Genomic DNA, 18,683 nt, shown 5'->3' with positions numbered 1-18,683 from the left:
AACCGTCATCACCATCTACCCCCAGAACTCTTTTCATCTTCCAAATTGAAACTCTGTACCCGTTGAGCAATAGCTCCCCATTCTCCCCTCCCCTAACCCTTGGCAACTACAACATAATCCTTTTTACTTTGTATTGAAGTGGAATATACAGGAAAGTGCACCTACCACAAGATTACTGACAACCAAAAGATGTGATGAGGAAGGGAGTATTTTTAAGTGTTAAAATTGAGGAGCAAGTTGCCAGTGCTCTAATAGCACAGATTTATCTTCTCTCAACTGTCACATTATTTCAGTTGATCATGTTCTGTCAGACTGACTGGTGACTAGCTCAGAGCTAGCAAGCCTGTCACCCGGAGCATAATAAACCCCTGTGTAGTAATGCGTCACAAGACTGTTTTGCATAAAGCTCAGCGAAGGCTTCTGCAGCCACCCTCAGCTGCACCTTGTGCTATATAAGTACTTCTCAGACAGGAAGAATTTTCTTTCGCTGGTGTAGCCCGTCCGGTTACCTTCGGGGTAAGTGTGTACAGTTCATGTAATAAATGAGTTTCTGTTGTTTAATTTTATCTGGTTCTTATTTGGTTCAGTATCTTGTTGAAATTTTAGGCATTTAAAAATACAGATTAAGGAAGTAAAAATAGAGTGATCTAGTATACTGCAAAACTTTATAGTTTGCAAAGATAGGAATATGTAAAACTTTGCAGTGCCTTGGGTCTCAGAAATTACAATTTATAGGATCTAATTTTAAGAGTTTCTTGTTTTACTTGTAGATGTTAAGAAAAAGCAGAGTACCCTCAGAAATCTCTTTTTAAGGGGAAAAAACACTGTAAGATTCAATTTTGTTGTTCATTCAGTTGCTCTGTGACTGGATTTTGCTGATAGCTACATGCTTTGTGTCCCTAGGATTAGGAACTGTTATATATGGCTAGTAATAAAGATGATTAATTTTTATTTTGTGCATGTGAGCTTTATCCAGCATATCATGGAATGGGATTATATTGGTATGTTTTATGAATTGATAAAAGCTGGATTACTGTCTCTAAGGCTTATAACAAATTGTGTATTGAAAATTAAGATTCAAACATATACGTGACTATAAAAGCCTAGAATGTTGCAGCTAACTTAGATTTAAATAATTTAATTTACCTTATTTTTTATAGTTTTTTTTTTTTTAATCAGGAAAATTAGAGAATGCAGGAAACCGTTTCTTAAAGCAGTTTACTTGGGTTTTATTGGCAGCCTATATCCAAGCCCTGCATCTCTGGATATTGCTTACCACCTATGGTCTTGTTCTAGGACAAATTCAAGGGCAGAAAAATTCAGAGAGCCTTAAGGGTAATCAGTATAAATTACTTAATTTCCATGGGCCTTGGTTGATTCATCTTGAAAAACACTATTAGATATTAGGACACTGGGAGTAGGGATAGATGAATAAATTCTAAGCTCTGAAATTGTGTATTTTCATAAGAATCCATTAAATTCTGACTGAGAAGCCAAGTTTTACTGTTTAATAAAATTGCTGTGAATTGCCAGTTTTTAAATAGGCTTTGAAATCTATTTTTTATTTTCTTCTACCTTCTTTCCCCCTCATATCATTAGCTATTCAGTTTCATTTTTGCTTTATGTCTGTATCGAGAAAGTTTCACTTTCTAGTTTTTTTTTTTTCCACTCCTGCCTTGAAAATCTAATTAGGGAACACTATTTAAATGCCCTAAGAAACTGATTTGCAATACTATAGAAATAATGAATTTATAGGTTGATTTTTACATGTGCTAATCACTCTAAGAAAGTATCATGATTAAAAACCTAAACTTAGGGCAAGTAATATAGGTTGCTGGAAGAGTGCAGTACAAATGGATTCATTATGGATGTTTAGCACTGTTGCTGATCCCCTGTCTGTGTTATGGGATACATGCCTTTTCTTATGTAAGCAGTATACAGTTTGCCCTTCAAAATTTCATTACCTTATTGTGTAATTTAAATGTTTCTACAAGTATCAAAATTAAAGCAGAATCACAAATTTTTAAGTTAATAATGTAGGCAAGTAGATTTTTTTCATGTAGACACAGAAATTTTCAGTCATTGATTTGTAAATATCTTTTCAAGATAAAGTTAATCATCTCAGAATGAAATACCACGATAGCTAAAACTCACTTATCAAGTTTCTGCTATTCAAGTGAAATTCTTACCTCTTGCTTCAGTCTTTAGCCTTGTCCTACATATTCCTTGTCATGAACACTGTTACAGTAGCGACCTTATTAACCTCACAGTGAGAGCACACAAAGTAATTCTTTTCCAGTTTCCACTTTTTCCAGTCCACATTTAAAGATTCCAAAGACTCGAAACTTCAGAAAACTTCCTTTGAAGAGAGTTTATAGTTCAATGGTAGTTATTTTCTATTTTTGAACGTGTCTTCTACACTTGATGTGTTTTTCCAACAACTCTTCTCCTGAAGCATCTGCAGCAGATGACTGTTGGCACAGTAAGCCAGAACTTTATATACCGAGTATAGGTTTACAAGCCTATTGGTTTAAAAATACCCTGCCCTAATTTTCAGTGTCTTCCTTAGAATAGTGCCAGAATGCTGACATTTATGCCTTCGTCTTTACACTTTTATAGTGAGAGACGCCGGGGTGACTTTTGTATTAGGACTGCAGTGTCACTTTACATGAGTTTATCTTTGAACAAGGATAAATTCTGGTCAGGTTGCCAGTGAAGATTGGGAAGAATGAGAGATCTCCGGTTGAAATTTGCAGAGTATCCATAAACTGTTAGGTTTACTTATCAAAACTAATGTCCTCAATTTGGCTGTTATCAAATTTCTGATCACTCTTTGTTTTTTGTTTAAATAAAATATGAAGAGACCATGAGAAAGATGATTACTCTTTTCTCTACTTACACTGGTGTTTTTTTTCCTTTCTTTTCTTTTTTTACTAAAGATGAATGCTCCAAAAAGAGTCATATTTGGGAGTGAGGGGTGGAGACTAAACGAGCTGCCTGACTGTGTGTAACAAAAAGATCTTAGATTCCCGGATATTAAAATGTATTCGTCACTGCTTAAATTGTTTTCCTTTGGGTTTTTCAGATGTTTCAAAGTATGTGGTATTTTTGTGAACACTACTGTACTTTTCCACATTCTCCTTCCTCTTTTTTAAGCTAATAAAATGGTTCTATTTAAATAGGCCTTCCGAGAAATCTACACCCCCTTTCAGATGTTAAACATCAAAGAAAAGCTTTAAGCATTTAATATTGTATGCTTTGGTTTCTATAAGTGAAGAAGCAGGCTTGCAGGTAGCTTCTGTGACATCTTCTTTAAGGTACATGACTGAAAGAAGGAAGTGAGACCAAGGAAAGGTTACTTAAATTGACCCTAATCATCTAAAGACGACTAACCCCCAAACTACCATTGTAATTACATTTTGAGGGTGGTGATCAAATGTTTTATAAGTTATATAGAGTGGAGATAGATAGAAGCTTCTGCAGATACTACATTATTTTTCAGATGTGAAAAATTGGAGGTATCTTACTATTTGGAAATACTGTTTACTTAACTCTATGATGCCATCAATTATAAGACCGTGAACTTACTAAACAGCCTTTGGGAGGTGGAGGGGATACTTTTTTATAAGACATTCCCAATTTTATACACTTAAAATGGAAAGGAAGAAGTGGATTTTCGAATTTGGGAAAATTTTATAGGTCTACTACAGCACAAGTTAATTATGAAGAACAGAGATCTGATGTCCAACTTTTCTTACTAGAGTTTGAGAAAAAGTCAGATTTTTTTCCCTGTAAACTAAGTTGTCCTTTTTAATAGTGCTTTTATTATAGTGAAATTTTACTTAACCTAGAATAAAGTAAAAGTCAAGTCAGGAGGAGCAAAAATAAATAAGTAATTTTCGCTAAGATTCATACTGCAAAAACAAAAACATTTAGAATAATGATGAGATATTTTAAAAACTGCTTCTTTTGGCTTAACAAGTAGATACGTATAAATTTCACCCAAACTCTTGAAATGATCAATCAGTTAACAAACGCTATCGCATCCCTGTTTCGTGGCAGACACTATGCTAGATTCAGACACAACTCCAGTCTTATCACATCATTTCACAAAATTAAAGATTTTAAAATGAGAAAATTGAAGAATAAATTTGACTTTTGTGTATTGTGTTTCTCCTTACGTTCTATTTATGTTTCTTCATGGATTTAGTAATAGTAATGCCTAATTTTCCCACAAACTATCTTTACATGTAGAGAAAATGGTGATAAGATATTCGTGCAATAAAGCATTTTCTTGCAAATATATACTTCACTTTAACTCTTTATTCAAATCTTATTAACACCATATAAGTTCTTATGGGAGAGCTGCAAATTCTCCATAGAAAATTCTTTTCTTTTCTTTTTGAAGATTTTATTTTTCCTTTTTTTCCCCAAAGCCCCCGGGTACATAGTTGTATATTTTTAGTTGTGGATCCTTCTAGATGTGGCATGTGGGATTCTCCCTCAGCATGGCCTGACGAGGGGTGCCATGTCTGCGCCCAGGATTCGAACTGGTGAAACCCTGGGCCTTCAAAGCGGAGCGCACAAACTTAACCACTTGGCCACAGGGCCGGCTCCCTCCATAGAAAATTCTTAACCCAAAACTTTGTGAGATAGAGTAAAATCTTTGCTGAGCTTCTTAGGAAAGAAAAAAGATGCCTTCAATAACTTTGTATTTAAATCAAACCAAAAGTACCACCTTAGCAGATCATTAACATACAGGAAGAGCCTGAAATGTATGTGTGTCACGTGTACTTTTTTCTCTCTCTTTTACTGTGACATCACCTAGGAAAATCAAGAAGATTGGATAATCAAGAAATACCTAATCAGGATTCTGCTGTACATGTGAAAATGGTGGGTATCTGAATATTTCCAGTTCCATTTATTAATGGCGAATCTTCACCACGTTTACCTCTGTCTCTAACCAGATAATTAATTATGGGACTGTAATTTTATGCTGATCTTTCTTCATGGTGTATGATACACAATAGAACCTCAAATATTTGTTGAATTGAATTTCAACTTATCTTTGAAAAATTTTTTTGCTTGAAATATAATGTGCATTGTATTGTTTCTCAGCATATAAAATGGTACCCCATTCCTTTCTGTGCTAAGTTTTCCTTGCACAGCTACAACACACTTAAATCATACAGCAGATGTTTTCTCTAATCTTATCTTTCAGGCCTCTGAATTAAAATGACAAGCATTTAAATAAAAAAAATTTCTTGTACAACAGTAGAGTTTATTGCATTATACACATTAGAAGAAGCAGGAAAAATGCAGGCCTTGGAGTCAGAACTGGCTTCAGATCTTAACTCAGTCCTTAATAGCTGTGATGCCCTTGAATGAGGGCAAAAATCTCACCTTTAAGAAATGGGTATGAAACCACCAACCTAATGTTCTTTTTATTTTTTTTGCAGCTTATTGAGGTATAATTGACAAATAAAATTGTAAGATATTTAAAGTGTACGATGTGATGATTTGATATATACATACATTGTGAGAGGATTCCTCCCATCTAATTAACACATCCATCACCTCACATATTTACCTTTCTTTCTTTGAGAACATTTAAGTTCTACTTTTTAAGTAAATTTAAGTTATACAATAGTGTTATAAACTATAGTCACCATGTTATACATTAGATCCTCAGACCTTATTCATCTTATAACTGAAATGTTCTTATTCATATTTAATGGAAAAGAATGTAAAGTGCCTAATAGCACATAGGAAGCACTCAGTAAACGTTAATCTCCCGTATTATGCTAGTGAGTGTTTGAACTGTGTAAGTAGCATTTATTTATATGTGTTGGAAAAAATTATATCCATTCTCCATAGTCACAATGAAAATCCTAAAGATCACAATTTCTCCTTCTCTTTTAAAGAAGACAACTGCTCCATGATCTCTTTCTTATTTTCTGTTCTGTTCTTTTTGTCATTGTGCCGCTTCTCCTCCTCCTTCTATTTTTTCATTCTGTTTGTCATTCTCTTTCTCTCTAGCTTTCATTTTCTGGTTTGAGCCTATAAAATAGAACCTGACTTAGCATGCAGATAGCCTTGTGTCACAATTAATCTCTTGTGCAGCTGTAACTTTCCTCATCCAGTGTATAGTGGGAGCTGAAAGCTGACTCAAAAGTGCTGAGTAAGCTGTCATGAGTGTGGCTAGTGCTATTAGGATGAAGCATATGAAATTGCTGTTTCTTTATGTGTCAAACATAGTCCAATATTGGCAGTTTCAGATGATTCAACCTAATACCTAGACATGATCTTTACATCCATTGCATGATTAGCCTTTGATTTATTGGTAGTGAACATGTATCTCTGATATGTAGAATTAAATCAGTCTAAAATTATTTTCTTGTTTAAGTTGATTTTTTTTTTTACCAAAATGAATATAAGTGAGATAGAAATGTTTTCCATATAATTTGTTGTTAACCTGGGTCCCAGAACCCTCTAACATGTGTCTCCTTTAAAAGCAAATAACAATGTAGTCAACCCACAAAAAGACTGTTGGAAGACAACAAGCCAAAAGATGATACGTACTTAATGTATTTTTTACTATCATTGCATTAATTTACACCATTTATACCTTGGGTTTGCTTTTCTAAAAATGTTGATACATCTTTTAAGTTGACAGCTTCTTAGGATGTTACTCTTTTTTATTTTTGATTGAGATAACCTTGGTTATAATAGGATGTTATTCTTAACGTCTCACGACCTGGCTCCACATCTCTCCTTCCAGACTTCACACACACTCTTCTCCATGTACACTCAAGTTCCAGACAAACAGAGCTCTTTGTTCGTTTCCCACGTTAGACCCTGCACTTTGACTCCTCCCCAGTCTTGGCATATCCAAGTCCTGCTTTTCTTTGAAAACCTACCTCAGTTGGCTCCTCCTTCTTTGGCCCCAGCAGAAGTAATCTCAGTTTCTTCTTTTCCTCTTGAATTTTATCCGGACATCTTGGCAATGTATTAGTTGTTTGGGTTCCTGTATTACAATCCACATTAGAGACTATGCGTCGGGTATAAGATGTGTATCTTACTAAAACTTCTGTATCCCTTACAGAGCTGCTTAACATAGTGCCTTACACTTAACGACCATATGGTGAATGAATGAAAGAATTTGGCCTACATTACCTTAATGTGGAGACAGGCCAGATATGTGATAGGCAGGAGGAAATGGCTATCACTAAAATTTAGTAATGCCTAATCTTCCAAATAAATTATAGAATCATCTATGTATGTGAGTAAATGTACCAGTCTGAATAGGTGGTTTTAAATCTATACTTTTTATGTAGTTAAATAAAAATTGTATTGCCCACTCCTTTGTATCAATGAATGTAATGTAATGAAATCTTTTGCTTGTACCAAATATGAACATTGGAAAACAAAAAATATTTCCCCTGAGAGCTTCAGACAGACATTATTAAGTAATTTAAACTAATTTTTATGTGGGCCATTTTCAGAAGAATCCAGGTAAACACCATTAGGATACTTTTCTGACTATACCATGCATATACTCACTTATATCTTGTCTCAATGTATCCACAAGATATCAAATAATCTAATCTGCTCTAGAGTTGTGAATGAAACTGTATAACTTTGAAATCAACTTCTTTAGAAATCACTGCCTTTTGAATATGGAAGTAGAGTTCATTTCATCTATATAAATACAGCATATTAATCAGCCAGAATAAAATATATTTTAGTTTTTTCTTAGTTATCTTTAGTGTTGCTTCAGATTCGGCTCCGATCAACCAAAATACCCTGGTTCTCGTTAGGAAAACTTTGCTCCTTCCCCACCGTTTTACAGTATGGTCTTATAGGATGAATTTGTTTTCCTTTGTTCACAAATGATGGAAATTTTTAGTCCTTTGTTTATTTTCCATAAAATTGTGTCATAATCAAAATGAAAAGTTTTTGGACAATTCAGAATAACTTACCCTTCAAATTTGAAGTATTGTTATTTTATGTGCCGCCAGACAGGTGTATTTTTGTCCAAGAGGAGATTGGAAGAAGGGACTTGAGGAGGTAACAAAAGTCTGTGATGTATGATGAAATGCACACTCCTGCAGTGTGCTTCTTAATGGTCCGATATTTGACACATTTCATACCGTATTTTAAAATTACATTTCTTAGGCTGCATTTTAAAATAGTTGAGTAAAAAGCCCAATATCTCATGTTCCTGAGAAGTATTTATCATATACTATAGTGACAGTGTATGTGTATTGTGGAAGGGGTGTAGTGTATTACCATGTAACTCAAGGCAGATATAATTATCATGTTTATATTCTTACAGCTATGTCCTCCATCCTGTTGTGTTCTCTGGAGGAATTCGCTGCTCTTTCATCTGTTTCCATCACTGTTCTTTCACTCTGGTGCTATTTGGTTATTCACTACTCTTTTATCCGAAAATGAACGGTTGTGCAGAAGCAGGGGTACCACTGCCTCCAGCCACTGTGATGGCTCAGTGATGTAAAGGAAACCACTCTAATATTGTTAGCCTAGCACAAACCAGCCTGCTTTGAAGTGTCCTTGGTGCTCTTCTCCTTTCCATTGCCTGAAACAGGTTATTCTATCCTATTTAAATATGGCTTTTTAAAATCACATGTATTGTAGAAGGTGATTAATTTGAGGCAGAACATCTTCCTCACTATGGACACACTGATATAAAATGTTTGATTTCCTTGGTGAAAATTTAGCCAGTGACATATATCCTCTGTTACTCTCGATAATGGGTTAGTTACTGAATCCATCAAATGCTGATTCCTATGCATCTTCCAGTTAAGGCAGAGGTAAAAGCAGGGTTCAGTTGTTAGGAGATGAACTTACTAGCTAAGGTGTTTGTAAGGGAGCTACCGAAGTGATGCTCCAAGACAGCAGTGGTTCCTAAAACTCATCAGGAAAACAGTGTGAGTACTGCTCGTCCTCATATCTCTGCATCTGGTGTCTGACCAGAGTAGACACATGGTAGGAATTTTGTTAAGAAATGAGTGGATTAATGAGTGAAAAACAGGAATGTAGGAACAAGTGCCTGTTTGCTTTTCTCATCTATTGAAAAATCACTATAAAATAAATATTTAGATAACCTTCTTTATTCTGTTGAAACCTTTTAAAGTCCAGTTAAGTTAAAAGGGTCACTGTGTGCAGGTTAGTTGCATACTATCCTCTTTAAATTTGGCTTTCTATAATTAAGTGTATTGTACATCCAAGTCTTCATTCGTGGAGAAAATTGTAATGTTAGCATTTCTCTTTCCAGTATGCTTCTATAATCATCTTCCAGTCTTAGGAAAACATTTTAGCCTTTTTCCAATTGTCTAATTTTGTCCATTATGTAGAGACAACATGGAACCTGATAGACTTACATGGTCAGTTTCTCTTTCAGCAAAGATGTAAGGTCTAGGGAATTTTTCATAACCGTGTCCATAACACACATGAAATTTGTTAATCTTGGTGATAACATACCCAGAATAATGCCATATAAAATAAATAAAGATTATAGGGTACAACCCAGTATAGAACCTTGGTTTGAGGTTCTGTTATTGTCTTTTTATACTGTGAGCTGACGATTAAGTGATCCATAACTTCCTTCCCCAGGCTTCTTGTGCCTGTGCTGGAAGAGCACTGTGCTTATGCTTTTACTCTGATCAGTTTCATCCTGTCTGTGACAAGATAGAAAAAAGAAACTATATTTAACATTAAATTGTTGAGCACCACTAAAGCCTGCCTAAACTAGCCTAGGAACAGCCTAAGCCCAGGTGGTCTAATACTTTTTAGTAGTTGTCTTAACTTGAAATAAATCCATTGTAAAATTTGTGCCAAGAACAATGAAGTTATTTGGGATGTAGTACAATAAAGGAGCGAAGATCTTTAAGAAACTTGTGAAATTAAATATATTAAATATATTTAAATTATCCATACAAAGGTAAACTTGTGGAGAATAATCATGTCATATTTGTTTCCTTTCTGCTAAGAAATTTTTTAAAATGTAAATATGAATACAAGCTAAATCTTAAGCAGAAAGATTCTTACAAGAAAACTCTTGGGGCCAGCCCTGTGGCCTAGTGGTTCACTTCAGTGCACTCTGCTTCAGTGGCCGGTGTTCAGTTCCCAGGTGTGGACCTACACCACTCAGTGGCAGCCATGCTGTGGCAACAGCTCACATACCAAGTAGAGGAAGATTGGCACAGATGTTAGCTCAGCAACAGTCTTCCTCAGCAAAAAAAAAAAAAAGAAGAAGAAGAAAGAAAGAAAACTCTTCATCACAAAGTTCAAATGTTCTCCCTTCAATTCGAGGATTTTATTTCGATTAATGAATTCTGTTAAAAATGTTTTTTATAACTATATATGTAGTAATATTAATTTCAAAAAGCCAGATGCAAAAGTATGTAATGAAATTAACTATGTGCATATTCATGCATACTTGTAATCATAGAAATGGAAATAATGGAAAATAAAATGTTTGCTTGTTTATCTTTGAGTAGTAGAATGCCAGGAAATTTTTATTTTCTTTTTCATACTTGTTTCTGTGCTAAGCATGCGTGACTTTTATAATTAGAAAAGTTACATTTTCTGGTAATATATTACAAATGCAGTTTTGTCTTAATCTTCTAGATGGAAACTACTGATGTGCTTTAAAATGTGTGTATCAATGGTATTTTAATACAGTGATTTGCTTTTTCAAAAAAATGCCTCAACATTTTTACGTCTTTAAATATTATAAGCTTCTGTGTGCTATCAAAGGAACCTGGGAAAAGAGAAATTAAAATAGTTAATTAATTGCCTTTTGTTTTTAGATGCCAGAATTCCAGAAAAGTTCAGTTCGCATCAAGAACCCTACAAGAGTAGAAGAAATTATCTGTGGTCTTATCAAAGGAGGAGCTGCCAAGCTTCAGGTGAGTAATTATCAAGAAGCCTGTATTATTAAGCCCTTATTTTTAGTGTTCAAGCAGATTCAGGCGTCTCATGTATGCCAAAATCTGAGTAAAGAAAGTTTAGATAGACAAGTTTTACCTATCCTTTTGGAATGTAAAATCTAAAAGATAATATCTAGAGTTGGCCTAAAATACACAGAATACCCCACTGGAAACAAACAAATAGTAATATCCTTGAAATAAATTTAGCTTTTCTTTAATATTAAGTTCTAAGCTAGCCAGTGCTTTGCATAATTATTAAGCCATTTTAAGAATAATATTACTATTAATAATATTAGTAGTAATATTATTCTTGAAAAAGTGTACAGTTTCAAGTTGCTCTTTCATATTTTAATTAAATAAATTACAGTAGGTCAAATTAAGATGTAACTTTATTAGGGGATAACTGATTTTTTTTTAATTCTCTCCTTTTTTTAAAGAAATTTTTAAATGTACATCAAATCAACAATCTGGACATTCAGTAAAAAAAATTACTCCTTTTTTAAAACATTTCTGAAAAAGCGCTTAACCCAATCTCCTAAATTTCCAGAGCTGGTAAACTATTGCCATGTACCGTTTGTTCATTGGTATAGTTCCCTAAGTAGACAAGTTAAATCGAGAAGCTAGCACTATCAGTAACTGAGAGCTTCATATAGTTTAATTGCTTCTGCTGCAGTTTTGTACACTGACCAAATCGATTGAAATTGTGCAATGTTTTCTCTCTCTCGAGAACAGTAACCATATCACCTGTGATTTCAAACTCCTGTACTGATGACTCAGATTTTATTTGGTGCCAGTGCTAGGGCACTTGAGGTATCACCTTGTAGATAAGGTAACTCTCAGGGCTTTATACAGGAGCTGCATCAGAGAGCTCAGTGGAGGGAATATGTACAGTGGGAGACGGGGACCCAGCACAGTCCCAGGCCTCGAGGAAGCGCAGGACGTCTGGCCTTGGTGGCTGTGTTTTTGTAATGCCTTTTCTCTTTTCTTACAGATAATAACAGACTTTGATATGACACTGAGTAGATTTTCCTATGAAGGGAAAAGATGCCCAACGTGTCATAGTAAGTGTGGCATTCATAATCAAATTCATCAACATAATCATTATTTTAAGATCCTTTTCTACCTATATTATCTATGAGATTGACTGCAGGTTTTTCCCTTTTTGGACATTGAAAATGATGGGACCTGCTTTTTTCTTATTATATTTTGAGGACTTTTCCCCCCCCCATGTTACATAAGTGGCTATTTTCATATATGGCTTTGGTTGCAGGAGGAATGAAGACTTCTGAAATTTTTCGCTCTAAATGTACTCTGTTCATTCTTCAAGAATATTTAAATGGATTTTAAACTTTCAATTAACCTAAAGAAACAGCATTTATCAAATATTCTGTATTTTCTAGGAATGTTATTAAATTTTTGTGTCATTTATATATAAGCGAAAGAAAAGTTATTAAATAAATCTCAAAATGTGTTGCTAGGATAATACACCTTTTTGTTTTCTAAATTAGCAATGAATTTTTAAAATAATACTCTTCAACTTGACAAAGAAGCCATGATATAAGCCTTCTCATTTACTGCTGGTATATGTGTGATTTGAGAAATTGTTTTGATAATTTACATAAAAACCACAAAAATCATACCCTTTGGCCCAAGAATTCCTCTTTGGAGAGAATTTCTAATCAGGTAATCCCAAATGTAGGGAAAAAAAACTTTATTCACAAAAATAGTGGTAACTAAGTTCAACATAAAATTATTTACAATAGCAGAAGCTTGGAAACAACCAAAAAAGTTTTACACAATGGAAATGGTATAACTAGTGTCATGCCCACATAACAGAATATAGAACCATTATGAATGATATTCATGGAGAGCTTTGAACTGTATGGAAAAAACACAGACTACAATTTGAAGTGAACAAGAAAGCAGAGTTCAAAATTACAGATCTGGTTTAATCTCTTATCTAACTGATATGCGTAAAACTTCAAGACTGAAAGGAAATACAGTAAAATATTTTTAGTAATTTATTATTAAATGGTAAAATTATGAGTAATTTTGTTTTCTTTACAATAATCTGGATTTTCCAGGTTTTCACATTGTTTATTAACTTTTTATTAAGAAAAAAGTATATTTAAAGGATGTATTCCTTGCTTCTATTTCATTAAAATGGAAGGTGAAAAAGGGACCAGTTAGTATACAATTCACAGTGAAGACTTTGAATTATCTAGCTCAGTGGTGTAAACAAACAACCGCTAAACTTTGGATATTAAAACCATTAGGTTCTCTAGCAATGCCTTGTGAATTACAGCACTAAGACCAAAAGTTGTAATGACCGTGATAGTTGACTTGGCATTTAAACTTAAAAAAAAAATACTAAGTTAAAGTAGTGGTAGCATCAATCAGAGTATTACTTTTAATGCCTGTTTGCCTTCTCTCTTTAGATATCATTGACAACTGTAAGCTGGTTACTGATGAATGTCGAAAAAAGGTAAACACAAACAGTAATCCAGAGTTACTCAAAAACTTCATTACCCCTTTTTGCCTGAGAATTTCTTCAGGTTCATTCACACCAACAAGAATGGATCCCTGGAGCCAGCCCCGTGGCCGAGTGGTTAGGTTGGCGTGCTCTGCTTTGGCGGCCCAGGGTTTCGCTGGTTCGGATCCTGGGCGCGGACATGGCACCGCTTGTCAGGCCATGCTGAGGCGGCGTCCCACATGCCACAACTAGAAGGACCCACAACTAAAATATACAACTCTGTACTGGGGGGATTTGAGAAGAAAAAGAAGAAAGCAAAAAAAAGAAGATTGGCAACAGTTGTTAACTCAGGTGCCAATCTTTGAAAAAAAAAAAACAAGAATGGATCCAAAGTGCTTATAGCCATACCTGGCACATAGTAAACACTCAATAAACGTTAGGTTTATTGTCTGGATGATATGCTCTCAACATATTAAAAAATTATTAACTTTTTAACAACAATAATAAAATTTACATAAAAAACTTTTAATTGATTACCAAAGTATTCTGGTGTCTTTCCTTACATTAGCTGGAGAATTAAAACAAAAGTACTTTGGTTTTACGTAATTGATCAGGAAATTGCCTCAATCCTCTACTTGAGTAGGTGTCTGTGTCTGTTTCAACAAAATAAGTCTCCAAATGTAAATCAAATTAATACTTTCATACGAGAATGAAAGTTTTTTTGTAGTGATAATTTGATTATTAGTGGGTTTCACTGAATTGCTGACATGTAAGTACTTAAAAAAAGAAAGGTAGGTTTTTTGCAGGTATATTTCGTTACATGTAAATTATGATCAACAAAGAGCTCTTTAGTCGATATATGCATTAGCTAAGTGCTCATGATCTAATCTTTACTATATAAAGCAGTTTATGGAAAACACTTGTTTGTATTCTTTTGCCTTCTATAAAACGATGCAGCTTAATGACAACTCTGTAATCTTCATGAATATTTGTTTCTTTCTAGTTACTGCAACTAAAGGAAAAATATTATGCTATTGAAGTTGATCCTGTGCTTACAGTAGAAGAGAAGTACCCTTATATGGTAGAATGGTAAGTGTATTGGGTGGTGGGAGGGTTAAAAATATAATAACATTACAGTTAGAACTAATGGTTTATTTTCTTCTGTACTGTGTATAAATAGATTCATAAATTATCCAATGAGTTAGATCAGTGATTAAATATAACAAAATCAACTCCAATTCTCTATTTACTCTAATAGTCTAGAATTTGTTTTGTTCTGTTTTGGGGTTTTTTTTGTTGTTGTTGTTGTTGTTGTTTTTGAGGAAGATTAGCCCTGAGCTAACATCTGCTGCCAATCCTCCTCTTTTCGCTGAGGAAGACTGGCCCTGAGCTAACGTCCATGCCCATCTTCCTCTACTTTATATGTGGGACTCCTACCACAGCATGGCATGCAAAGAAGTGCCTTGTCTGCACCCAGGATCCAAACTGGCGAACCCAGGCCGCTGAAGTGCGCTCTTAACCGCTGTACCACTGGGTCGGCCCCTGTTCTGTTTTTTTAAGATGAAGATCAGTAGGAATAAATTTAAAATTCTGCACTTAAACCTTAAGTTAAAAAGTTTTTGGGGGCTGGCCCTGTGGCCAAGTGGTTAAGTTCACAAGCTCTGCTGTGGCAGCCCGGAGTTTGCCGGTTCAGATCCTGGGCACAGACCCACACATTGCTCATCAAGCCATGCTGTGGTGGCATTCCACATGGAAGACCTGGAATGACTTGCAACTGGGATAAACAACTATGTACTGGGGCTTTGGGGAAGAAAAAAAAAAGAGGAAGATTGGCAACAGATGTTAGCTCAGGGCCAATCTTCCTCAAAAAAAATAAATTAAATAAATAAATAAAATGAATGAACCAGAGCTGCATGTATTCTATTAAAAAAAAAAATTCCCACTCCTCAAACAGGTGATGTGTTTCTTTAAAAAATAAAAAAACTTTTTTAAGTATATAGACAAGATGTGGCTAAATGTGTAATGAAAAAGAATTGGGATTTAAATTGACTCTGAACTCAGTTGGAGCCATTGGATGTCATAGTTACTGAGACACTGAACTCTGATGTTGTTGCATTAATCGAAATGCAGCATTCCAAGCAGACCACACTGAAAGCATCGTGTTGAGTCCTGGGAAAATCCTGTTAAGAGAAATGTTGACGAACTTAGAGTGTGTCTGAGGAATCCACCGAGATAATCACAGGAATTGGAGCCATTCCATTTGAGGAAGATTTCAAGGACTAGAGAATGCTTTGATTTGAGAAGCAATAACTTGTGGTTTTAGAATCTTAAGAGACCAGGAATGATGTTATTTGTCTTCATTATTCCATTACCTAACCTGAATACCTTGCACACTAAATCAGCGTTTAAGGTGTGAACTGTTGAAGAGGTTAGACTTGCTCCACATGCCTGTAGGAGCAGAACTGGAAGCAGACTTGGAAAGCTTAACACGACTGATTTCCGCATGATGAAAGAAAGGACTGGGTAGCAATTAGAATTTTCTAGCACTGGTGTAAGCCTCCCTGGGAGAATGAGCTCACTAATATGATGGGAGCTGACCTAGAGAAGAGGGCCACTTAGGAATATTAGAGGAGGATTTTGAGGTATCGGATGGAGAGGTTCTAAAGGCCTGTTACACTGAGATGCTGTGATCATAGGTGTTTTTATGTACAGTCAGGCGTTGCTTATTGATGAGGATACGTTCTGTGAAATGCATTTAGGCGCTTTCGCCATTGTGCAAACATCGTAGTGTGTCCGTACACAAACCTAGATAGTATAGCCCACATTACACCTAGGCTATATGGTACTAATTTTATGGGACCAGCATCATACACGTGCTCCATCGTTGACTAAAATGTCATTCTGCAGTGTATGACTGTAATTATAAAGCACCCATATATAAAACTTTCCATAACAAGGATTTTCTCTCTTGCTCACTAGGCAACATCTTAAGTACTTAGGCATTTCATGAAAATTCAGACTACAAACATATGGAAAAAATAGCTTTGCTTTAATTCTTACTGCAATCAGAGAAATGATTATGCCTCCCTAGGTTGGATTCAGTTCTTATCTGTAGACTGAGGAAAGGTTTACACCTTTCATTATCTTATTAACACATTTAAACTAAGCCAGGGGCCAGCCTGGTGGTGGTGTGGTTAAGGTTGCACACTCCACTTCGGCGGCCCTGGGGTTCACGGGTTCAGATCCTGGGCACAGGCCCACACACCACACATCAAGCCATGCTGTGACAGCATCCCACATATAAACTAGAGGGAGACTGGCACAGATGTTAGCTCAGGGACAATCTTCCTCAAGCAAAAAGAGGAAGAATGGCAACAGACGTTAGCTCAGGGAGAATCTTCCTCACAAAAAAATTTTAAAAAATAAACTAAGCCAGAGTTTGGCGAGAACTGGGAAATGCAGTAAGAACAGGTGTATCACTTTTTGAGACACATGGCGTATACATTTGTTAGTGATGAATTTAAATCTCTAAAATTTAAATCCAAAATATGATGAATGAAATACTGCATTTTCTCACACTGAAGAATGCTTTTTAATAAAGATAATTGTTTTAGTTTACTTTAACTGATATTCTCTTTTTCTTTGGTCATAAACTCCAGGTATACTAAATCACATGGTTTGCTTGTTGAACAAGCTTTACCGAAAGCTAAGCTTAAAGAAATTGTGGCCGAATCTGATGTTATGCTCAAGTAAGTTTCTTGGGTGTTTCTTGTTGTTAATTATCTATAGACTTGAACTACTATTATATATGTATTCAAGTGTGTATTAAAATAATCTATAACAATATCCCATATACAAACATATCCAGAATATGCCATCTATCATGAAATAGTGATGAGATGGGGATTTAGAGTAACGTTAGATCTTGGCGAAGGGAGTAAGAGACTTGTGAGATTTATGTATTAATTTGCATTTCCTTTCTCCAGATTAAAGATTTCAAGACTAATTTTCAAATTTATGAAACCAAGACCATTTTGAAATTTTTTAGCAAAATCCTTTTGAAAGACATGAAATATGAAAGGAATGTTTACAAATCAAGTTGAAAAGGATTTTTAGCTCAGTACCCTATTTCTGAAGTTACATGAATCTACTTTCTGAATTCTCAAACTCCCTTGAAAACTGTCTCTAGGAAAGGTGAATATGTTTTATTTTAGCAAATAATAAAAATATTTGTAATACATGAATTATAAGATATAAACATTTTTAAGCTATTTTCAATACTGTTTACCACTTCTTAAAATTTTCAACTCACTAGGCAAATATGATGACGCTATTTTTTTCTTTTTTCTCTTGTTTTTGATGATGCTAAATTTTAAGATGATCTACTTCTAAGGAGGAAAGCATTAACTCATGAGAAAGAGTGTGAGGATAGCTAGTACATATTTCCTTCCTTTGTAGGTAGCTTAACTTATAGCCCAGGAAGCGTAAAAAGGGAAGAAAAGATTTTAAGACCAAAACCTTACCTGGCTGCCAGATCTTAGGCAGGAGAGATGCCAGATGCAAAGAGAGCACAGCTCAGTTCCCACCACCCTGCTTTTCTAACGATAGGGAGTAGAAGAGAGGAGGACAAGCAGGGGGTCTTCCTGCTCACTCTAAGTGGGTTTTTCAAGGTCTGGTTTAAGTATTTGCTGTTACATGGTGTAAATTCTGAACTGTATGCTTCTATTCAAATTCAGTGCAAGTCTGAAATAATCAAATTAGTACTATTAGAATTTATGAAAAGGAGAGTAAACAGTTAACTGTTGTTGGAAACACTTGTACTAATAGCGTCATAGACATCAGTAACAGCCTTCTTGGGCAGTATTTTGAAATGAGAATGTAAATGAGCCATAGAATTAGGTAGAGATAGTTAGCTTTTGTAACTTCTAGGTGAAAGGAGATACATCTTGCTCTTTGACGATCAGTTCCTCCCTCCATCTTGCAGGGAAGGATATGAGAATTTCTTTGATAAGCTCCAACAGCACAGCATCCCTGTGTTCATATTTTCGGCTGGTATCGGTGATGTTCTAGAGGAGGTTATCCGTCAAGCTGGTGTTTATCATCCGAATGTCAAAGTAGTGTCCAACTTCATGGATTTTGATGATAAAGTAAGAATATCAAATCATTCTTCATAATTACTCTTAAAATCTGAAAATATTTTAATCATGTAAATGTATTGATTGTTTGTTATTTAATGTATATTCGTTAAATTAGGC

The 18,683-nt window shown here is 35.0% G+C and overlaps 1 protein-coding gene across 4 annotated transcripts in view; it reads left to right on the top strand.

The window, feature by feature from the left end:
* Window positions 1–18,683, top strand: part of NT5C3A (5'-nucleotidase, cytosolic IIIA) — a 52,497-nt gene that overhangs the window by 31,670 nt on the left and 2,144 nt on the right. Inside the window, exons 1-8 of one of the 4 annotated variants that reach the window (XM_014838751.3) lie at window positions 131–516; window positions 4,829–4,893; window positions 10,836–10,934; window positions 11,947–12,016; window positions 13,394–13,440; window positions 14,432–14,517; window positions 17,088–17,177; window positions 18,413–18,575. In XM_014838751.3, the coding sequence (XP_014694237.1) occupies window positions 4,891–4,893; window positions 10,836–10,934; window positions 11,947–12,016; window positions 13,394–13,440; window positions 14,432–14,517; window positions 17,088–17,177; window positions 18,413–18,575 (558 nt within the window). In that variant the 5' untranslated portion in view covers window positions 131–516; window positions 4,829–4,890. Of the gene's footprint in view, window positions 1–130; window positions 517–4,828; window positions 4,894–10,835; window positions 10,935–11,946; window positions 12,017–13,393; window positions 13,441–14,431; window positions 14,518–17,087; window positions 17,178–18,412; window positions 18,576–18,683 lie in introns of those variants that run through there. The other 3 variants (XM_014838750.3, XM_014838749.3, XM_014838747.3) reach the window with 3 other exon arrangements.

This window comes from Equus asinus, chromosome 1 (assembly GCF_041296235.1).
Source record: "Equus asinus isolate D_3611 breed Donkey chromosome 1, EquAss-T2T_v2, whole genome shotgun sequence".
NCBI classification, from domain to species: domain Eukaryota; kingdom Metazoa; phylum Chordata; class Mammalia; order Perissodactyla; family Equidae; genus Equus; species Equus asinus.
The sequence above is the reverse complement of the archived record's forward strand: the minus strand, read 5'-3'. Positions and strand labels throughout refer to the sequence as shown.